Consider the following 24,838-nt stretch of genomic DNA (forward strand, 5'->3'; position numbering starts at 1 on the left):
TTCATTCTATGCTACTCGTAATTTTGTACGCCTCAATAAAGGTCACCCCTCATTCTCCCATGTTCCATGGAATCTAGTCTTACCCTGGCCAACCTCTCCTTCTAACTCAGGCCTACTAGTCCAGGCAACATCCTTGTAAATCTTCTTTGCACTCCTTCCAGTTTAAGTCTTTCCTATAACAGCGAGATCAAAACTATACACAATGCTCCAAGTGCAGCCTCAACAACAACTTATATAACTGTAACAGAACGTCCCAACTCCTATACTCAATGCCTCGACTAATAAAGGTTCGCACTCTTCACCACCCTGTCTACCTGTGACGCCGCTTTCGAAGAACTATGTACTTGTACTCCTAGGTCCCTGTTCCACAACACTCCTCAGGACCGTATCCTTTACTGTACAAGTCTTAGCTTAGTTTGACTTTCCAAAAAGTGTAACACCTCACATTTATCTATATTGAATTGCATTTGCCAATCCTCAGCTCACTTCCCCATCTGATCAAGATCTCTTTGTACTTTTTGATCTTCCTCACTACCAAAGACACCTCCTAATTTTATATCATCCGCAAACTTACTAATCATAGCTTGTATATTCACATCCAGATCACTTAAGTAACAAATTACAAAGATCCCAGCACTGACCCTTATGGCACATCACTAGGTCACAGGCTTTCGGTCCAAGAAATAACCTTCAACCATCACGCCAATTTTGAATCCAATTAGCTAGCTCTCCCTGGATCCCATGCAACCTAACCTTCATGACCAGCTGCTATGTGGGATCTTGTCAAAGGACTTACTGAAGTCCATACAGACAATATCCACTACCTTATCCTCTTAATTACCTCTTCAAAAAACCCCAAGATTTGTCAGACATGACTTCCCATGCACAAATCCATGCTGACTACCTCTAATCTGACCTTGACTATCCAAATGTACTTCAACAAACAAAATGCCCAATCATCCTCTCAAAACATTAAAGTTTGGAAAGCATTGTATTCTTGGCACTGGATCTTAATTAGTATTAACGCTAGTTGACACAAATTTAAACTGCAATCTTCTTTTTAAGTGCAAACAATTCCAATATTCTGATAAGCATTTAAAAAGCAACCAACAAAGCCTTTAAGAAATCAAGCAACTTTCTCATTCATGCTCATTTAACTTGTAAAACAATTTATCTTACTATGAATCCATCATTTCATATTAAACAAGCCTATTTTAGAAACACAAAATATTCAACCAACCATTTGTTTGAATTGCTGCTGAAATATTTTCACTGAGGCACTTGTATACATTCAACATATCCAGATATATTCGACCAAGCTGGATGACAAATGGGTGACCAACTGCTTTGCAGGCTCGAACATTAGTTTTCAGAATACTGCCAAGCTGTTTTACAGTTTCAGGATCCTTGAGAATGTCAACATTCTACAACGGAAAGGTGAAAAAAGAAATCAACTAATTGGTTTGTTCACTGGAGAAGTTCAGAAAGGAGATGCACCACATTCACTTTTTTTGTTAAAGGCAAAAAGCTGCTAGATCATTGCAATGCACACAGACAAAACTACAGGATTTAAATAAGGTCGAGTAATACATAAATGCTTCTAAATAATCAACACAATGGTCAAAAAACAAATTTCAAAACAGAATTAGTCTGAAGGTTAATATATTCCTTAGAACTTATTTCTTCTTACAGAACACTGTTCAAATGAATAATTCTGGAAGATTAAGTTAGTTCCCATTATGATGGCTGTAAAACTATCAAACATTGTAAAAAGCCATTTGGTTCATTCATGTCCTTCAGGGAAAGCAATTTGCTACATGCCAAAATTGCTTACTTGCAACTCAAGACAACTCAACTACCCTCTGAAATGGTATGGTGAGTCACTCAAATCGAAGGGTAGTCAGGGACAGACAACAAATGCCAGTGATACCCACATCCCACAGCCAAATAAAATAAATGCTAAATGACCTCACCAATGCCCTTTCCAGCCACATGACATCCAAACTCCTATACTCAATGCGCTGACCAATGAAGGCAAGCGTGCCAAGTCTCCTTCACCACCCCCTATCTACCTGTAATGCCACTTTCGAGGAACTATGCACCTGCATCCCTACCTGTTTTTGTTCAGCAACACTCTCCAGGGCCCTACCATTAATAGTACAAGTCCTGCCCTGCTCTGCCTTACCAAAATCCAACAACTCACATTTATCTAAATAAATTCCATCTGCCAATCCTCAGCCCATCCGATCAAGATCCTGTTGTACTGAGATAATCTTTTTCACTATCCACTACACCATCAATTTTGGTGTCATCTGCAAACTCACTGACATAACATCTATATTCACAAAGCAGTCTTTGGACTATGGGAGGAAAGTGGAGCACCTGGTGGAAACCCATACAGACACAGAATCTGCAAACTCCACACAGTGACCCAAGGCCAGAGCTGAACCTGGGCCCCTGGCACTGTGATGCTGCAGTAATGACCAGTAAGCCACCGTGCCATCTATTGTGTGCCACCTCCATGAAGACATCTGTAATGGCACATAGACCACACCTGACCACAACTAGTTTACCATAATAAATCAATGATTGATATCAGAGTCTAGAAAAACACGAGTTCCACAACAGTACAGAGGGAAAAGTTCCAGTCTTTGTTGTTTTAGCAATTCTAATTACACTTTTCTGTAAACTTCTTTCTAACATCCATAACATTTGATAAGGGTCAAAATTGTTGTCAGGGACTCATGAGGAACCTCGATTATCCAGCATTCAATTATCCGAATATTGGATTATCCGGCAAGATTGCAAGGTCCCGATGCTTGGCAAAACTATGTAATCCAGTATTCAATTATTTGGAATTTGATTAGCTGAACGAAATACTCCCCGCCCACTTCCTTCAGATAATCAACGTTCCTCTGTAAACACAATTAGTAAAAGGAAAATGCAGTAACAGCAGGGTGAAAAAAGGGAAACACTTTAAAATTTATGCAGCATCAAGTATGCCAATTAATCTGGTTTAAAAATGCAACTGGATTTCAAACAAAATCACACTTCCATGGCAAGAATTAAAATGAGAAATTAAATGATTATAAACTTTCCAATACTTAAACAAAAATACCATTACTTACTTTAGTTGCCTGCTGAATTATACTGTCCCAGACCTGATTTGGCAGCATCATATATTTTTCTATTAAATGTTCTTGAACGGCCTGGTCAGTCTGAGCACCTATCATATAACCAACCGCCTCATAAAATGTGTGAACCTATCGACAATGAAAATATAAACAAACATTTAAAAACACTATTAAACCAACGTATTCTAAAAAATAATTTGCATGTTAGCCTTTCAATCAACATCTAAATTTATTTTTTATTTTCAAACCATTTTGTAGTCTCACCTGTTGTGGCTGAAGATCACAGATTATAGTATTTATATTATTCAGGATCTCATCAATGAATGGCATTACTTCACCAACTTGGACCTGAACAAAGTGTCGACGACATTTTTGTGCAATTTTAATGAAAGTATCACAAGCCATATCTTGAACTCCATCGTGGGTTTCTAAATTCATAAGGTAAAATGAACATACTTTTTAAAAAAAAGTCTGTTTGACCCAAGGATTTTTTTTTAAACCATAAAAATGCACAAGTCTCAAAATTCAAATGCAATTTACTCAGGAACAGATCATTCTTTATATTGCATTAATAGAAAAACTACAATATTACAACAGAAACAGATAAAGCACATGAAATGTCACCTTGTCCAGGTGAGTATCATCTCAGAACCAAAAATGTTGTCGAGGTTTCAAATCCTATCTTGGACATGATGCCGTTACACAAGTTAACTTTAAACTCAAGACTAATGGAGCCTTCAAATCAAGAGCTCAGCTGTTCAGTCAGCAGTTTAAAAATAATGTTATAAAACAAAGTTGAGATGTTATTGCTGTAGTTTGGAACTTGTGATACATACAACAGCGTTAAGTTTGCCTGTAAATCAATAGCTGCTCTGCCTCGAAGTAATCATTAATATAAGAAGCATTCAACACATTTGTGCTGAAGCAAAAACAGAAATTGCTATAAAAGCTCAGCAGGTCTGGCAGCAAGTGTAGAGAGAAATCAAGAGTTAACATTTCATGCCCTTCCGCAGATTCCTGGGATGGCAGGACTGAGGTATGAAGACAGGCTGGTTCAGTGAGGACTACAAGATCACGAGTTTAGAAGAATGTATGCGCGGGGGTGTGTGGGGTGGTGGGGGGAAGATCTTATGGAAACAAAATTCTAACAGGACTACACAGTAAATGCAGGAAAGATGTCCCTGATGACCAGTGAGCCCAGAACCAGGGTCACAGTTTAAGAATACAGGGCAGGCCATTTTGGTCTGTGAAGCAAAGAGAATTCTTCAACCAGAGAGTGGCCAGCCAATGGAATTCTCTGTCACAGAAAGCAGCAGAGGTCAAAACAATGTTTTCAAGGAAAAGGATACAGTTCTTCAGGCTGCAGGGATCAAAAATGTATGGGGAGAAAGCAGAAACATGGCACTGAATTGGATAATCAGCCATAATAAATGAATTGTGGATTAGCCTATACCTTTTCATATGTTTCTATCACCGATTTAGTTTTTATTAAATGAATATGCTAAATAGATCAGTATATTTGTGAAATGACGACACCAGTCACAGCAAATAATCCATTACTTTTGCCAAAAAACTTTTCTTCTTGTTTCAAATAGTGCATAAATAGAAACCATAAATTTCATGACATATGGGTTGTTCTCTTAATTTACATCTTCAAACAATATCATGAACACAACTTTGAAACGTACGATTTAGATGGAATCGATGACTTTATCATATAGCTGGAGAAAAACAGCTGACCATTAATAGATTTGAAGAACTGAAACATTCTGAAACTTTTGGGCAAAATTCAGTGTTCAGATTAAACACACAAAAAATGTATTCTACACAATTTTCACAAACCAGAGTTCTGGTTCTACAAGTATTTTTAAATAATAATGCCTACAAAGTCCCTTCACATTCGTTTCTAAGCAAAGGATCCAAATTCTAAGAATGCTGACTGTCAGCAATTTCTTTTAAATATGCACTTAAAAAAAAACTTGTGTTTCTTCTTTTTCCAACCTAATAAACTTACCATGCATAAACTCAAAGAGTTTATTAACAACAGTCTTTAAAAACTTCCAGTGAGCTCTCAAGAAACGTGGGTACTGACCCACAATATACATGATATTTGAAGCAATGATGGCTTTGTTGTCTTTACCCCTTTTCTGCTCACACAGTCCTAAAAGATCCTGCAAAGTTAACAAGAATACATATCACAATTTGGACCCAAACAAAATCTGAGCAATTTAGACACTAAATTCAGAAATTGTGTTTGGGAGAGAAAAATAAAACAGAAGATATATAGCAATTAACAACTTTTTTCATCAGTGGATAGGTGTGAAAGCACGGTCTTTTAATTGGTTTTATTTATTCTTGGGATATGGACATCACTGACTGGGCCAGCAATTGCGCCCATCCCTAGATCCCCTTGAGATGGTGGTGATGAGGCTGCCTTCTTAAAAATGCTGGAACTGATTTGCTGAAGACCCCTACAACGCTGACAAGGTGGGGGGGGGGGGGGGGAGGGGGGAAGAGAGGAGAAAAGAGTTCTAGAATTTTGACACAGCTACAATAAAAGGTACAGCAATATATTTTCATGTCAGGACACAGTGACTTGTAGGGGAACTTGCAGGTGTTCACATGTATTTACTGCCCATATCCCTCTAAATGGAAGTGATTTTAGGTTTGGTAAGTGCTGTCTAATACAATACAACCCTAATGTTAAGTAAAATTGCTTCAAAATGTTAAGTGGATCATTAGAGTGAGGACAGAAGGAGAAATAACATGTTTAATTATCTTCTCCATAGAATTGCTTTTAATTGTTATAATTGTCCTTGTACATGAATCACCCAGTTAGGACCCATTGCTGGATACTGTAAATCAGAGACAAAAATAGAAATTGCTGGAAAAGCTCAGCAGATCTGGCAGCATCTGTGGAGAGAAATCAGAGTTAGCATTAGCTCAGTTGGCTGTACAGCTGGTTTGCAGATGCAGAGTGACGACAATGGAGGTTCAAGTCCCACACCAGCTGAGGTTACCATGAAGGCCCCGTTTTCTCAACTTTGCCCCTCACCTGTGGCATTGTGACTCAAGTAAATCTCACCCGCAGTCACCTCTGAGACTATGGCAACTTTATGTTTTACCAAGGAAAAAATAGGAACAGTCAAACTTTTGAGGAAGTACTACAAAACAACCTCGATTACCCGATCGAGACGGGCATGGAGTATTTTGTTCAGATAATAGATAACATTTTTACGGAACCTTGAGATCTTGTTCAGATAATCCGAAATTCAGATAATTGATGTTTGGATACCCGAGGTTGCTCTGTATAAATTTACTCAGAGACAGATAGAGTCAGACCCAGGTGAATCTTGGAGAAGTGAAAAAAAAAACTGTAGGATTTTGAGTATCCCGATATTAACAGAGATCGTTTTAGTTTGAAAGGAATTGGCAGAGAATATCGCTTGTCATGCATTAAGGAGAATTTATTTAGCATACCGTAAGACCAACAACAAAAGCAGCACAGGAAGTTCTGAAGGGTCACTGGTCTCAAAAAAAATGTTAACACTGTTTCTCTCCAAACCTGCTGAGAGTTTCTCCAGCAATTTGTGTTTTGTTTCAGATCTTTAGCATCTGCAGTTCTTTATTTTGGTTAAGAGAAGTTTAGGACTTAGTTCTAGGAAATGACATTGAGCAGGTCAAAAGACTTGCCAGTGGGAGCATTTTAGTGGTAGTCCTCAAAATCCAGGTGGCTTTCACATGACTACAAAAAAGGTCAGATAGATCAGGAGATAAGAGTTCTAAACTGGGGCAACACCAATTTTATTAAGCTGAATGATTTAGCAAGAGTTAACTGGCAACAGCTATGTGAGGTAAATCAGAGTTAGAGTAATTGGGGAGGGGGGGGGGGGCAGCATACAAATGATGTCACACAAGATATTAATGTGAACATGCTTTCAGAAAGAAAAACAACTGAGATGGCCAAATCCAGAGACCCCTAGACATGAAGAAATTTAAAGGCAGAGAAGGAAAGCCTATGTTTACCCACAGAACCTGATAATAGAAAATGCTGCAAGTGTAGCATATGGACAAGGGAAATCGAACAGCAAATTAAAGGTAGCAAAAAAAAACCCACAGAAAAAGACATTAGCAAGCAAATCAAAAGGTAAACTCAGTAGAGGAAAACAAAAGGGAACTACAGGCCACGTAAAAGTCCAAAAAGGCAACCTTTGTAAAGAGGCAGACATTGCATAGTGCTTAATGAAAAGTTTGTATTGTCTTCACAAAGGGTGGGACGATGCAGTTAGTTCTCAGTCTGGAGGAATGAGAAGTATTTGACGCAATAAACATAGGGCGTGGGGAAGAATGAATGGGATGCACATACATTGAAGTCATAAATCATGGGGTTCAAATGAAATGTACCCCGAGCGTTAAAAGAAGTCAGGGAGAAAATAGTGAAAGGTCTAACCCTTTTCCAATCCTCACTGGATACAGGTGCTGTGTCAGATTTGGAAGACTGACTTTGTACCTTTGTTTAAAAAGGAAGCAAGGGATAGACCCAATAAGTATAAATTAGCCAGTCTAAAAACTTAGTATTGGGCAAATTGTTGGAATCAATTGAGAGGGCAGATAAACTGTCATTTAGAAAGAATCAAGGATAGTCAGCTTGAACTTGACAACGGAAGACCATATCTGACTAACAACTGTTGTGAAGAGGTAACAAGTAGGATTGAGGAGGCAGCGCCATTTACATAGTCCGTAAAGATTATGCCAAGGCTTTTGATAAGGTCCCACATGGCAGACAAGTTGAAAAGAATGCTGGGGAATGCAGCAAACTGAATACAAAATTGTCTCAGTGGGAGGAACAAAGGATGGTGGAGAAGATCAATTTTGCAGACAAGAAATTCACTATGTGGTTGATAGCAAGGAGGGTAGCTGCAGATTGCAGGAAGATATCAGTAGACCGCTTAGGTAGACAGAGAAGTGACAGATGAAATTAAACCTAAAAATGGGAGAAGATGCATTTGGGGTAGTCAGATAAGGCAAGATAATGCATAACTTAGTGGGGAAATATTGAGAAGTGCAGAGAAAGTTAGAAATTTCAGATTAAGTGTCCATTTATACCTGAAGATAGCAGAACAGGTTAATAGATTGGTTAAAGATGGAATTAGAAATTCCTTCTTTTATCAGCTGAGGTACAGAATACCCAAGTGAAGGGAGGTTATGCTGGAGTTGTATATATTATTAGTTGGGCCAAACAGGAAGACTGTGCACAGTTCCGGTAACCCCATTACATGTAATTGCACTCCAGAAAATACAGACTAAATTTACATAAATGGTGGCATGAAAAGACTAGAAAAATGCAGTTATGGGGAAGAGATCGGACAGACAGATTGTTTCTCCTTAGAACAAATGGAGGTTGAAAGGTGATCTAATTGAGATGTACAAAACCTAAGGAAGCTGGACAGTGTGGACAAGAATGAACTACTTACCTTAGCACAGAGGTCAGTGACTAGCAAGTGTAAATTTAAACTAAGTGATAGAACAATTATAGGATAGATTAAGAAGTGGGAAGGCAATGGCCTAGTGGTATTACTGCCAGACTATTAATCCAGAGATCTAAATGTCTGGGGACCCAGGTATGAATCCCGCCACAGCTGATGGTGGAATTTGAACTCAAAAAGAAAATCTGGAAGTAAGAATCTACCGATTATGAAATCATTGATGACTGTCAGAAAAACACATCTGGTTCACTAATGTCCTTCAGGGAAGGAAATCTGCCATCCTCACCAGGTCTGGTCTACATGTGACTTCAGACCCACAGCAATGTGGCTGCCTCTCTCCTGCCATCTAAAACTGCCTAGCAAGTCATTTCAGTTGTACCAATTGCTACAAAGTCTCAAAGAAATGAAAACTGTACACATTACCTGGCATTTACCGAGGCATTAGAAAACACAATGGCAGAAACAGACTTGTCAACCCTGCAAAGTCCTCCTCACTAGCATTTGGGCTGACAGTTACACACACACACACACACACACACACACGGTGATGTCTTGTCTCACGAGCAGAGGTGGCGGCACGGTGGTATACAGTCAGGCAGGTATTGCTCTGGGAGTCCTCAACACGGATTCTGGGCCCAAGTCTCATGGCTTCAAAAGGAAAGGAAACAAAGGCAAGGAAACCTCTTGCTGAATAACACATTCCGCCCTCCCTCAGCTAATGAATCAGTATTCCATGTTGAACAACACAGAGGAAGCACAGGGGCTGGCAAGGGCACAAAATGCACTCTGGTTGGGGATTTTAATGCCCACCAAGAGAGGCTCAGCAGCAGCACAACCGATAGAGCTGGTCGGTTCCTAAAGGACATAGCCGCTAGACTGGGTCTGTGGCAGGTGGTGAAGGAACCAAGAGGGCAAAACATACTTGATCTCACCCTTACTAATCTGCCAGCTGCAAATGCATCTGTCCATGACAGTATTGATAAGGGTGACTACTGAACACAGAGCTGAAAATGTGTTGCTGGAAAAGCTGGAATTCCTGAAGGGCTGATGCCCGAAACGTCGAATCTCCTGTTCCTTGGATGCTGCCTGACCTACTGCGCTTTTCCAGCAACACATTTTCAGCTCTGATCTCCAGCATCTGCAGTCCTCACTTCCTACTGAACACAGTCCTTGTGAAACAAAGTCCTGCTTTCACATTGAAAATAACCTCCATCGTATTCTGTGGCACTATCACTGCACAAAATGGGACAGACTTCAAACAGATCTCGCAAGTCAAGACTGGGCATCCATGAGGCACTGTGGGCTGCTAACAGCAGAATTGTACTCCAGGACAACCTGTAACCATATCCCCCACTCAACCGTTACCATCAAGTCAGTAGATCAACCCTGGTCCAATGGAAAGTGCAGGAGGGCATGCCAAGAGCTGCACCAGGCATACCCGAAGATGAGGTGTCAACCTGGTGAAGCCACCAAACAGGACTAATTTCATGCCAAACATCATGAGCAGCAAGTGATAGACACATCTAAGCAATCCCATAACCAATGGATCAAATCTAAGCTCCGCAGTCCTGCAACATCCAGTTGTGAATGGTAGTGGACGATTAAACAACCCACTGGACCTGGAGGCTCCACGAATATCTCCATCTTCAATAATTTGCTGAGCCCCTACATCAATGTAGAAAATGAGGCTGAAGCTTTTGCAGCAATCTTCAGCCAAAAGTGTTGAATGGATGATCCATCTCGGCATTCTCCAGGTGTCCCCAGCATTACAGATATCAGTTGAATCCACATATCAAGAAACAGTTGGAGGCACTGGATACTTAAAAGACTATGGGCCTTGATAACAGTCCAGCAATACTACTGAAGACTTGTGCTTCAGAACTTGCCACTCCCCGAGCCAAACTGTTCCAGTATAGTTACAACACTGGCATCTACCCAACAATGTGGAAAATTGCCCAAATATGTCCTGCACATAAAAGGCAGGACAAATCCAACCTAGCCAATTACTGCCCAATTAGACCACTCGCGCTCATCGGTAAAGTGATGGAAGGTGGCATCAGTGCTATCAAGCAGCACCTGCTCAGCAATAACACATTCGGAGACGCCCAATTTGCGCTCTGCCATGGCCACTCAGCTCACTTCACTACAGCCTAGGTTCAAACATGGATTAAAAAGCTGAATTCCAGAGGAGAGTGACAGCCCTTGACATTAAGGCTGCAATCAACCAGGTGTGGCATCAAGGAGCCTCAGCAAAACTGTGATCAATGGATATCGGGGGCACTCTCCGGTGGTTAGAGTCATTTCTGACATCTAGAAAGATGGTAGTGGTTATTGAAGGTCAATCATTCTCAGTTCCAGGACATTCTCATGGTAGTGTCTTAGGCCCAACCATCTTCAGCTACTTCATCAATGACCTTCCCTCCATCATAAAGTTAGAATGTGTATGTTCGTCGATGATTGCGTCATGTTCAGCAGCATTCGCAAATCGTCAGAACTGAAGCAGTCTGTGTCCAAAAGCAACAAGATGTGGACAATATCTTGGCTTGGGCTGACAAGGGGCAAGTAACATTCAAGGCACAAATGCCAGGCAATGACCATCACCAACAAGAGACAATCTATCTACCGCCCCTCGAATCCCATGGTGTTACAATCACTGAATCTCACACTATCAACATCCCGAGAGTTATCACTGATCAGAAACTCAACTGGACTCACCCCACAAAAATGGAGTGGCTACAAGAACAGGTCATAGGCTAGAAATGCTGCAGTGAGTAACTCACCTCCTGACTCCTCAAAACCTGTCCATCATTTACAAGGCACAAGTCAGGAATTGATGGGATACTCTACACTTACCTGGACGAGTGCAGCGCCAACAACACGAGAAGCTTGACACCATCTAGGATGAAGCAGCCCACTTGACTGGTACCACATCTACTCCTTGCACCACTGATGCTCAGTAGCAGTGTGTACTCTCTCTGATGCATTGCAGAAATTCACCAAAGGTTCTCAGACAGCACCTTCGAAACTCACAACCACTTCCCTCTACGCAGCAGACATATAGGAACACCACCACTTTCAAGTTTGCCTCCAAGTCACTCACAATACTGACTTGGAATTATATCACTGTTCTGTCACATCACTGGGTCAAAATCCTGGAATTCTCTCCCCAGTGGCATTTTGGATCAACCTTGGTGGACTGCAGTGATTCAGAAAGGCAGCTCCCCACCACATTCTCAAGGGCAACAAAGGATGGACAATAAATGTTGGCCAGCCAGCAACACCCACAGCCCAAAAAAAAATAAAAATAAATAAATAATATATTTTATCCAAAAGGGTGACAGACATCTGAAACATATTGCCTGAAAAGTAGATGAAGAAGAACTCTTAAACCTGTAAAAAAGATGCTGTAACCTGCAGGATTATGTACTAAAAACTGGAACGTGGGATTAGGCTGGGTGATTCATTTTTTCAGCTGGTACAATCACTACAGAATGGGTGTAAACTGACTATAATTTTCAGGGTTTTTACAACAGTTCAGGGCGCTGATAAGAAAGCACTGAGAATTGTGTGGTTTTGGTAGTCTTGCTCAAGAAAGGATAAATGCTCATTGGAAACAGTTAGATGGTGGCTGACTTCACTGCTTTCTGGGATGAAGAGTTTTGCTGTATGAGAAAAGTTGGAGCCTATGTTCATTGTACTTTAGAAGAACCAGAGGTAATCTGACCGAAACAAAGTTTCGTTGGGACATTTTCAGGGTGCAATTGTGGAGGGTGGGGGGGGGGGGGGGGGGGGGGGTGGAAACGGACCAAATTCCTGCTGTCAATATAAATGAAGACTTTTCAATACCAATTACACAACTCCAACCACCTTGGGTTTACTTGTACTGCTTTCTTTAGATTCTATGTACTTGCTCTATCATTCTGTGCAGTGAGCACCATCAGCAAAGTCTCTGCTTCAAACATGCTTTCTTCTTACATATACTAAGGGGCATTGCTCTCAAGTTCACATTTATTTTCAAGCAACACATTGCTGACACTTCAGGAACATACTACTATTCAAAACTATCCATTCTGTGGACATCACAATTGAAGTATCAACACATGTACCAGCATTCTGCTCAACCAATACAAACACAAACACACTGGGCATTCTGATTAGTTCTCCATGCATTAGATCTGGCAAATTTACTGGAAATAGATTGTCACAGTATTTTGCAATCCTCACTTTATTGACACGTATGCAATTGCGTTACCCAACGAAAACAAATTTCCAACTTTCTAAATGAAGTCATTAGAAATATAACACTTACTTTTATTACAGTCACCAGAAATCTCTTCTCATCTTCCTCATGCATAGCGCCACTAATTGAGCCAATAGCCCAACAGAGGGTGTTCAAATTTTTCCATGACCATTCAGTACCATTTACCTGGTTGTGAAGTTTGTCAGTCATAATACGTTCTGTATCTGCATAATCCAAATGAGTAAGGTATACTGCAACAAAAAAAAAATTCTAGAACAGTTTATTCTCCTTGCAGATCCACTATGAAGATGGTGATACAAGTCTATAGCTTATATTTTGCTAAAAGCAACTTACAGGAATGTAGGGATAGAAATACACCACTTATGTTCAACGCTGATCTACCATTCAATGAGATCATGGTCAATGTGCAAAATAATTTAACCTGCCCAACCTTTTCTTATATCCCTCAGCATCTTTACGGTCAACAACCCATCAACCTCAATTTCAAAACTGACCGACTTGGCACTAACTTCCACTTGCAGAAGAGTTCCAAACTTCTACCAGACTTTGCCTGGAGGAAGTTATTTCTAACTTTACTCAAAAGATTTGCATCGAATATTTAAGCTATGCCCCCAGATCCCAGACTCCCCACACAGCAGAAAGTGTTTTGGTCCATTGAAAAATGTTGATACTTCATTTAAACCTTGTATAGTAAGATCTTCAACAAACAAAAAAAGAGGAAGTACTTCAAATTCTAAAATAGCTGATAAAAATGGACACTAAATGCACAGACAGGGCTAGTGACAGCTACTCATTACAAGCTTCAAGATGCATTCATGCATGCACCCTGGGTGTCACATGCTGGATACAATGATGTTAGCATCAGCACATGCACAAATTGCTCCAACCTTATTGCATATTAGCTTTTAAAAGTGATGACCAATCCTATATACTGCCTCTGCTTCCACTTGCATTCTCTTACATCTCCTTGAGCCACTTCAATTGTGGCAGGAGCAGTGCTAGTTGATCCCATAAGCCTGGTATTTTGTCCCCATGTGGCACATGTTTTCCTCCTGGTTGAATATTTAAAATTAGTTATTTAACTCTATTACAGCCTTAGTGAACAGTCTCTGTTGAACTTAGCAGTTATTAACCTTTATTCTTTCCACAGTAATTTCCAGAATACTACCTAAAAATGTGAAAAACATCCTAGGGACAGTAACATTGGCCAGTTTCCAACTTAATTTAAATTTTTTTCCCACTCACTACAGTTATTCTGAAAATTTCCATTGCTTCCAACTACTGTCATCTTCCTCTGTGCATGTGTGCTCTTTCTTCCATCTAGACATGGAATTTGAACTAGCCACAGCAATATTAAAACTTAAGTTCAGCCACAGTGAGAGGGTCAGTCTGTTGGAGAGTGATACTGAGAAGTTAATAATGGGTACAAGGAATTGCCATAAATCAGAAGAGGCAAAGAGACCAAAACTGTACATAACACTTCAGTGACATATAACCAGGGCTCCATATAATTGTACTAAGATATCTTATACAGACAATTTCTCTTGTAAGCCAGCATATCATTTGGATGAAATGCTTATTATGCTTGCATGTTAATGTTCATTAACTGATGAACAAGGACCTCAACTCCCTTTGGAGGATCAAGCCCTCTTAGTATCACACCATTTAAAAAACATTACTTCCATTTTTGCCAAAGTCGATGACTTCACATTTCTCCATACAGTATTGTGTGTCAATCTGAGGCCCATTCACCTAGTCTCTCCAAAGCCCCTAGATGTGTCCTTGCATCTTTTAACTCTCACTTCCATCTATTTTTGCTGTCATCCACAAACTCGAAGAGTTAGTTTTTATCATATTCCCAAATATTTGACAGACTTTATAAACAGTTGGGGATTAAGCACCAATTCTTGTAGTACCCCACTAACACATTAACCAGAAAATGATCCATTCACTCTTAATAGGCCTTTTGTCCGATGACCAGTTTTCAATATGTCAACATATTCTCCCAAAGTCCATCCATACTAATTTTGCTTACCAATCTTATGTGGGACTTTATAAAAAGCTTTCTGAAAATCTAATGCATCATATCCACTAGTTCTCCCTTGTCAATCCTTCAAGTTACATCCTAAAAACTCCAAAAGGTTTATTAAACATGATTTCAATTTCATAGATCCATGTTGACTGTCCAATCCTAACACTGTGTCCTGTTATCACATCCCTATTACAGATTCTAGTATTTACTTTATGACTGATGTGAGGCATTAGTTCAGTTTTCTCTCTCCCTCCTTTCTTAAAAAGAGTGGGCAAGGCATCACAAAAAAATCTTACTACTCAAGGTAAGACCTCTTGGATAGTGACTGGTTCGCCAACAGGAAACAGTGAGTCAGGATAAATGAGTCATAAAGCTGTACAGCACGGAAACAGACCCTTCAGTCCAACTTGTCCAGGCAGACCTGATATCCTAAATTAATCTAGTCCCACTTGCCAGCATTTGGGCATATCCCTTTAAACCTTTCCTATTCATATACCCATCCAGATGTGTTTTAAATGTTCTAATTGTGCTAGTCTCTACCACTTCCTCTTGCAGCTCATTCCATACGCGCACCACCCTCTGCGTGATAAAGTTGCCCTTTAGGTCCCTTTTAAATCTTTTCCCTCTCACGCTAAATCTATGCCATCTAGTTTGGGACTCCATCCCCCATCCCCAATAAAGGCAAGCATACCAAACACCACCTTCACTATAGTGTCTACCTGCAACACTACTTTCAAGGATCTACGAATGTGCATTCCAAAGGTCTCTTTGTTCATCAACACCCCAGGACCTGACGATTAAATGTATAAGTCCAGTCCGATTTGCCTTTCCAAAATGCAGCACCTCACATTTATCCACTCCTCGGCTCAATGATCATCTGATCAACATCCCATGGTACTGAGATAACATTCTTTGCTGTCCACCACACAACCAATTTTGGTGTCACCAGCAAACTTACTAACCATACTTCCTACATTCACAACCAAATCATTTATATATATGACAATGAGCAGCAGACCCAGGACCAATCCTTGTGACACACTGCAAGTCTCAGACCTCCAGTCTGAAAAGCAACCCTCCACCATCAACCTCCCTCTAACTTCAAGCCAGTTCCGTATTCAAATGGATAGTTCTCCCTGTATTCCATGTGATTTAGCTTTCCTACCCAGTCTACCATGCAGAATCTTGTCAAATGCCTTGGTGAGATCTGTATAGATCATACCCAAAACGGAGTCACTTTCAAACTGAAGAATTGTGACTAGTAGAATTACAGATGGATTTACAAGGAGGCCTCAACTACCTACAAAAATAAAATACCAAATCTGCAAAGGAACAACCTATTTGCTGATGGTCAATGTTTGAGTTCTGACTAAATTACAAGCATGTACAAAAAAAAGGTGACCTCCAGAGGTGAAGTGAGAGGTGACAGCCCTTCATCTCAAGGCAGCATGTGACTGAATGTGTCAAGGAGTCCTACAAAAACTGAGCTCATGGAGATCAAGGAACAACTCTGCTGGGTGGAAGTCCTATGAAGACAACTGTGGTTGCTTGAAGTCAATAGTCTCAGCCCCAGGAATTCCTCCAAGAAGTGTCCTAGAACAATACATTAGCTACTTCATCAAATTATCCTCCCTCCAACCTAAGACTGGATATTTGCATAACATTCAGCTTATTCACATTTGTGATGTTGAAAACGTCTACATCAATTTTCAGGAAGACCTGGACAACATCCAGGCTTGGTGTGATTAATGTCAAGTTACATACTTGTCTCAAGTTCATGCAATAACTATTTCCAAAAAGAGAAACTATCATTCCTGGGCATTCAATGGTATTATCATTGATGAATTCCTCACTATCAACATCCTAAGGGGTTTTTACATGGTAATGACAAAGACGTGACAGAGGAGTGGCCAGGTGCTTGGAATGGGAATCTACCAGGTAAGACAGTGGAATAGCTATGATGGAGCTTCTGGGGGTAATTCAGGAGGCACAGCAAAAATGCATCCAAGGAAGAAGACATGCACTAAGGGGAGGACAAGGCAACAAAGGCTGACACGGGAAGTCAGTAAAGGCATACAATATGGTGAATCTTAGAGGAAAGTTAGAGTCTTTAAAAAAAATCTAGCAGAGGATAATTCACAAAGCAATAAGGGGAGAGGAAACAAAACATGAGAGTGAGCTAGTGAATAATACAAAGGAAGATTGCAATAGTTTTTTTAGGTATCTAAAAAGTAATAGAGAGGCAAGAATGGACAATGGACTGATGGAAAATGAAGCCAGAGTAGTAATAGGAAATAAAATGGCAGAGGGCCAGAATAGGTACTTTGTTTCAGTTTTCACAGTGGAAGATACCAGCAGCTTATCGTACTCCAAGCAAGCCGGGGGCAGAGGCAAGTATAGCGGCCATCGCTAAGGAGAAGGTTCTGGGGAAGCTGAAAAGTCTGAAGGTGGATACATCACCCAGACCAGATGGACTATACCCCAGTTTTCTGAAGGAGACAGCTGAGGAGATTGCAAATGCACCTTTCAGGAATCACTGGAGTGAGGGAGGGTATCAGAGGACTGGAAAATAGTTAATGTATCACCCCAGTTTATGGGAGGGAGGCAGAAGACAGGAAATCCTATGCCGGTTAGCCTAACCTGTCATTGGTAAGATTTTAAGAGTCGATTATTAAGGATGAGATTGCAGAGTACTTGCATGCTCGTGACAAAATAGGTCTGAGTCTGCATGGCTTCATCAAGGGGAAGTCAAGCCGAACAAATCTGATGGAATTCTGAAGAGGTTAGACAAGTTAGACAACTAAGAGCCAGTGAACACGCTCTATTTGAATTTCAAGAAGGCCTTTGACAAGGAGCTGCCATGAGGACGCTAAATAAGAGCTCATGGTGTTAGGGACAAGTATTGGCCTAGATTGGCAATTGGCTGACTGGCAGAAGGCAGAAAGTATGAATAAAGGGGTCCTTATCAGGATGATAGTTGGTGACTAGTGAAGTTCCATAGGGGTCAGTATTGGAACCATAGCTGTTCATGTTATAAATTAACTATCTGGACAAAGGAACAAAGGCAGTGTTGCCAAGTTTGCAAACGACACAAAAGATATGTGGAAGAATGGGCAGGGCTGAGGAAGAGGAAAGGCTACAAAAAAGACTTGCTCAGGTTAGGAGAGCAGGCAAAGCAGTTACAAATGAATACCTATGGTAAAGTGCGAAGTTAAGAGACTTGGGTGAATACTGAACTAGGACCTCCAAGGTTAACATGCAGGTTCAATTGAGTTAGGAAGGCAAATGTAATGTTCGCATTCATTTCAAGAGGGTTTGAGCAGAGATGTACTGTTGAGGCTGTATCAGGCTCTAGTCAGCCTGTATTTGGAATATTGAGCGCAGTTTGGACCCAGTACTGAAGAAAAGAAGTGCTGGTGCTGGAGGGGGTCCAGAGAAGGTTTATGTGAATGATCTCAGGGAAGAAGAGCTTGTCATACGAGCAGTTGAGGAGTCTAGGTCTGTACTCAATGGAGTTTAGAAGGATATGGGAGGGGTATCTGATTGAAGCTTACAGAATACGGACAGGCATTGACCGAGTGAACGTAGAGACAATGTTTCCACTTATAGGAGACTAGGACCAAAGGGCAAAGCCATAGAGTTAAGGGATGGAGGTGGAATCTCTTCAGCCAGAGGATGGTTAATCTGCGGAACTTACTGAGCGCTATGGAGGCCAACACATGGAATATACCAGACAGATAGATAGATTCTTGACTGGCAAGTGGATAATGGGTACAGGGAGAAGGCTGGAGAATGGGGGGCTTGAAACACATCAGCCATGATCAAATGGCTGAGCAATTTCTGCCGAATGGTCTAATCCTGCTCCTGTGTCTTATGGTCAGTGACTAGAAACTGAACTGTGCCATCCATATCAATCCTGTGGCTCCAAGAGCAGGTCAGAGGCTGGAAATTCTGTGACATGTAATTCACCTCAGTATCCCATCCTGTCTACCATCTACATGACTGGATGTCATGCCACCAGGTTACAATCCAACAGGTTTATTTGAAATCACACTTTCAGAATGCTATTCCTTTGTCAGGTCACCCTACGTTGCAACACTGAAATTGTGTAATTTCAAATAAACCTGGGGTCGTGTGACTTCTGACCTTGTCCGCCCCAGTCCAATACCGACACCTCCACATCATGGCAACGATCTACAAGGCACTGGTTAGGAGTGTGATGAAATACTCTCCACCTATCTAATTAAGTGCAGCTCCAACAAGTCACGTTTGACACTATTCCCAATAGAACAATCTCCTGCTCCGTCACCTTCAAAATTTTATTCCCTTCGTCAGCAATGTACGAAGACAGTGTGTACTATCTACAAGACACACTGCAATAATTCATAGAGGTTTTTTTTCTCACAGCATCTCCCAAACGCTCAACCTCTACTACCTAGAAGGAAGAGGGCGACAGATGCATGGGAACACCATGGCCCACAAGTTTCCTTTCAAGCCCCCCACCGTCTTGACTTGGAAATATACTCCTATTCCTTCAGTGTGGCTGGGTAAAAATCCTGAACTCCCTTCCCAACAGCACTGCGGGTGTGTTACACCCCAAAGACTACAGCTCTTCAAAGGTGACAACTCACAGCTATCTTTTTCAGGGTAAAAAAGGACAAGCAGTAATTGCAAACCTATTCAATGGCACTCATATACCCTGACCAAATACAGAGAAACCTCAAATATCCAAATTTCAGATTATCTAGCAAGATGGAAAGGTCCTGATGCTTTGCAAAACTATACTATCCAGCATTCGATTAACTGAATGAAATATTGCCCACCCGTGTCCTTCGGATAGTCAAGGCTCCTCTGTAAAAAGGATATTGATAACTTGAATGAAGGGAATGAGTGTACAGTAGCCAAGTTTGCTGATGACAAATATCAGTAGGAAAGCAAGTTGTGAAGGGGACATAATCTGCACGGGATACAGATAGGCTGTGGACAAAAATTTGGTGGATGAAGTATGACAAAACACACTGCCCACTTTGACAATGGAAAGGTTGAATATTACTTAAGAGAGATAGCAGAAATCTGTGGTGCAGAGATTTTGAATCTCAAAAAGCTAGAATGCAAGCACAGGCAAGTAATGGTAAGATCACAAGAAGATTATCAATTATCACAATATAAGACAAGATGGTGCTACAGTTATACACAAGGTCCAAATGACAGCAACTCATAATACTGCATGGTTTTCTTCCCTCTGCTCAAGGGAGGTACATAATTGCATTCAAAGCATTTCAGTGAAGCTTCATTCACTTAATTTCTAGGGTGAACCACTTGCCTTATCAAGGAAAGGCTCAGCAGGTTAGGTCTATACACACTGCTATTTAGAAGGTGGCTTTATTGAAGCATGCCAGATTCTGAGGGGACTTAGAGTCGATGATAGAATGATGTTTGTCCACATGGGGCAGTCTGGAACGAGGGCCCACAGTTTAAAAGAGACAGATCTCCAATTAAGAAGAAATGGAGAGGGACTTTTCTTTGAAGGTCACTAATACTTTGGAATCTTCAGAAAGCAATGACATTTGGGTGAATACTTTAAAGACTCACTTAAGGTAGATTTTTGATCGACAAAGGAGTCAGAGCTTTTGGGCTATGCAAGAAAGTGACAGCAAAACCATTATCAGAACAGCCATGATGTTACTGAATGAACTGCCCCCATGACTTGTCCTACGTGCCTATCTTCTTTTCCACCTATCCACTCCACCCTCCCCTCGCCCTATCACCTTCATTCCCTCCCCCACTCACCTACTGTACTCTATGCTACTTTCTCCCCACTCCCACCCCCCTTCTAACTTATCTCTCCACCCTTCAGGCTCTCTGCCTGTATTTCTGATGAAGGGCTTTTGCCCGAAACGTCAATTTTACTGCTCCTCGGATGCTGCCTGAACTGCTGTGCTCTTCCAGTACCACTAATCCAGAATCTGGTTTCCAGCATCTGCAGAGAGTCATTGTTTTTACCGACTGAATGGAAGGTTTACTCCTACTTATGTTTAAGTTGATAAACGTCTACAGGCATGGAAACATGTTGGAGTGCTATTGTAACCATCAACTTGCTTAGTTTTAGCCATGTTTATAAATACCCCAGTTGGTGGAATGGAAAACCTTACCAAGAGTTTCTCTCATATTTTTATACAAGTTGATAGAGTCTGTATCCTTCATGAACTCTCGTACAACCTCGCCTTGGTCATTTTCCACCACAAGTACTTCTTCTGGTTTGGCCATGCGACTGACCATTAGAAGGCGCACCTTTGAGGAATATTTTATAGTTATATATCATCAGTCTTACATACAGCAAATGAAGCAACCATGCTAGAATATCATGATTTGGAGGTGTCTGTGTTGGACTGGGGTGTACAAAAGTTAAAAATCATGCAACACCAGGTTATAGTCCAACAGATTTATTTGGAAGCACTAGCTTTCGAAGCATTGCTCCTTCATCAGGTGGTTGTGGAGTATCACAATCTTCACAACCATCTGACGAAGGAGTATTGTTCCAAAAGCTAGTGCTTCCAAATAAAACGTTGGCCTATAACCTGGTGTTGCGTGATTTTAATGAATATCAAGTCACATTGAATGATTCACATTCAAGTGTGACATTTAAATATGCAAACAGCAAATCCAATAAACTGTCAGTTACTTTCAAAGAACTTCAAAGACTGTTTCTAATGAAAGTGAACTAAAATGTTGCTCCAATAAGCACTTACATACAATGAAGTTAGAAAACATTTTGATCTGAACATTAAAGCAAAGGAATGATAGACATTTTATTCACAAAGGACAAAGAATCTAAACGGTGTGATTCCCTCCACAGCAGTACATCTCAGAAGAACAATGCAATGATTATGTCCAGTGATTAAATTTTACTGAAGCAATAGGATAGATTTCTATTAACTGACTGAATGCTTACCTTCGATAACACTGGCAAATAAAGTTGTCTTCTTGGAGGAACATCAAAATGTTGACTTCCAGAAAGCACAGGCGATGCAGGTGTTGAAAATGGACTTTCCCTATAGAGTTCAGAAGCCAAGTGGTTCCAATACTCGAGGCAAATTTTGAATATCTCTGTTTCCTCCACTTCTGACACAAGCAGCATATAGTGAAGAGCCTACAGAATATTCAAAAGATTTAAACTGAATTATTCTTTCCTCAGTTATGCACAATAATTTATGATAGCATTATAAAGAAAGATTTGCTAAAACTCTTACCTCCATAAGTGTTTCTCTCAAATTCAATCGTTTTTCAATAAGTTGCCCATGTTCTTTCAGAAATGTACAAAGAAATAGGCTCAAATTCTGGATGAAATTCTGTTCATCATCTTTTCCATTAGCATAAGCCACTCTAATATTGGTGTTCAAAGGAAGCATCTAATAGTAAGTAAGAGAAAACAAAAGTATTACTCTCACACTGAATTGTCTACAGCCACAGTTCAACTGTTACAAACAAGCTCTTATCTGATCAAATCTAATGGCTATTATTCTTGTATAGATAGGAGATCATTTGCAAAATTCTGCAGAAGAAGAACTTAAAGTTAGATGTTTTTTAAACTGTCATCTTGAATAATATATTTAAATCTCAATGAAGATTGCAAGGGTGTGGGAAATGAGTACACAGAAAACAAAAAAGGCTGTTACAAAATGGCAATTAAGTTTGTTTTCAAATTCACTTAGCAGAATTAGAATTACTGACTATTGTTGTGATACAATTCTCAACTATGCTTTTGACACACTGAAATTATTTACTAATGTCTGCATATTAACAAACCAGTGCTTACACGACAAAGCTGCACTAAGTTTTGGATTTACTGCATAACATTATTAGTCATATAGAGATGTACAGCACAGAAACAGACCCTTCAGTCTAACTCACCCATGCCGAGCAGATATCCTAACCTAACCTAGTCCCATTTGCCAGCACTTAGCCCACGTTCCTCCAAACCCTTCCTATTCACATACCCATCCAGATGCCTTTTAAGTGCTGTAATTGTACCAGCCTCCACTAGTTCCTCTGGCAACTCATTCCATACACGCACAAGCCTCCGTGTAAAAGTTGTCCCTTTTAAATCTTTCCCCTCTCACCATAAAGCTGTGTCCTCCAGTTCTGGATTCCCCACCCCAGGAAAAAGACCTTGTCTGTTTACTCTATCCATGCCCATCATGATTTTATAAACCTCTATAAGGTCACCCCCCAGCCTTTGACGCTCCAGGGAAAACAGTACCAGCCTATTCAGCCTCTACCTACAGCTCAAATCCTCCAACCCTGGCAACATCTTGTAAATTCTTTCTGAACCCTTTCAAGTTTCACAGCATCCTTCCGATAAGAAAGGAGACCAGAACTGCACACAATATTCCAACAGCGGTCTAACCAATGTCCTGTACAGCCGCAACATGACCTCCCCACTCCTATACTCAATGCTCTGACCAATAAAGGCAAGCATACCAAACGCCTTCTTCACTATCCTATCTACCTGCGACTCCACTTTCAAGGAACTATGAACCTGCACTCCAAGGTCTCTATTTAGTAACAGTCCCCAGGACCTTACCATTAAGTGTACAAGTCCTTCTCTGATTTGCTTTCCCAAAATGCAGCACCTCACATTTATTAAATTAAACTCCACCTGCCACTCTTCAGCCTATTGGCCCATCTGATCAAGATCCTGCTGGACTCTGAGGCAATCTTCTTTGCTGTCCACTACACCTCGAATTTTGGTGCCATCTGCAAACTTGTTAACTACGCTTCCTATGTTCACATCTAAATCATTTTATATAAAATGACAAAAAGCAGTGGACCCAACACCAATCCTTGTGACACATCACGGGTCACATGTCTCCAGTCTGAAAAGCAACCACCCATCACCACCCTCTGTCTTCTATTTTGAACCAGTTCTGTATCCAAATGACTATGCTCCCTGTATTCCACGAGATGTAACCTTGCTAACCAGTCTCCCACGAGGAACCTTGCTGAATGCCTACTGAAGTCCATAGACATCACGTCCACTGCTCTGCCCTCAATCCTCTTTGTTACTTCTTCAAAAAAACTCAATCAAGTTCATGAGTCATGATTTCCCATGCATAAAGCCATGCTGCATATCTCTGATCAGTCCATGCCTTTTCAAATAAATGTAAATCCTCAGGATTCCCCACCAACAACCCGCCCACCACCGACATCACACTCACCAGTCTATGGCTCCCTGGCTTTTCCTTACCACCTTTCTTAAAATAGTGACACCAGGTTAGCCAAACCAGAATCTTTCAGCACCTCACCTGTGACTATCGATGGTACAAGGAGTATACTTCAGAGGGAAATTGGGAGGGCAACAGGGGGACATGAGATAGTTTTAGCAAATAGGGTTAAGGAGAATCCAAATACATTAAAGGACAAAAGGGTAATTAGGGATAGAATAGAACCCCTCAAAGATCAGCAAGGCAGCCTGTGTGTGGAGCCCCGGGGAGATATTAAATAAGTATTTTGCATCAGTGTTTACTGTGGAGAAGGACATGGAAGATATAGAATATGGGGAAATAGATGGTATTCTTTCAATTCATGTGATCAAATGTTACTGAACTTTCCACCCAGCTTCAGGAACCAAAGTAGCAAAATAAACCATTCCCCTGATGTACCGAAGAAACACACACAGCCACATCTTTGTCACCAAAAACATTGATGTTACCCTGCTTAAGCACATAACTGAAAAGTTCTTTCCATTTCAAAATCATTAGTGTGGCTTTGACAGGCCTGAGCTCCCATCATATACTTCCACAAAATACAATTCATTACATAAGCCTGAAACATTAAAAGTATTCTCATGCAATTTCTTGTATTTACTAATGACATTCCTGAACCATTTTCTTACTGAAGTAGATATATTTGCTTAGGCGAGTCC

The 24,838-nt window shown here is 40.7% G+C and overlaps 1 protein-coding gene across 6 annotated transcripts in view; it reads right to left on the reverse strand.

Annotated features, from left to right (window-relative positions):
* LOC140483081 (exportin-1) overlaps positions 1–24,838 on the reverse strand; it is a 78,309-nt gene that overhangs the window by 26,538 nt on the left and 26,933 nt on the right. For all 6 annotated transcript variants that reach the window (XM_072581008.1, XM_072581006.1, XM_072581010.1 and 3 more), the window contains 8 exons: positions 22,164–22,322; positions 21,866–22,063; positions 21,066–21,204; positions 12,930–13,111; positions 5,149–5,305; positions 3,399–3,562; positions 3,129–3,263; positions 1,241–1,424 (listed from right to left, as the gene is read on the reverse strand). In XM_072581008.1, the coding sequence (XP_072437109.1) occupies positions 1,241–1,424; positions 3,129–3,263; positions 3,399–3,562; positions 5,149–5,305; positions 12,930–13,111; positions 21,066–21,204; positions 21,866–22,063; positions 22,164–22,322 (1,318 nt within the window). The remainder of the gene's footprint in view (positions 1–1,240; positions 1,425–3,128; positions 3,264–3,398; positions 3,563–5,148; positions 5,306–12,929; positions 13,112–21,065; positions 21,205–21,865; positions 22,064–22,163; positions 22,323–24,838) is intronic.

The sequence above is a fragment of the Chiloscyllium punctatum genome, chromosome 11, assembly GCF_047496795.1.
Source record: "Chiloscyllium punctatum isolate Juve2018m chromosome 11, sChiPun1.3, whole genome shotgun sequence".
Taxonomy (NCBI): Eukaryota; Metazoa; Chordata; class Chondrichthyes; order Orectolobiformes; family Hemiscylliidae; genus Chiloscyllium; species Chiloscyllium punctatum.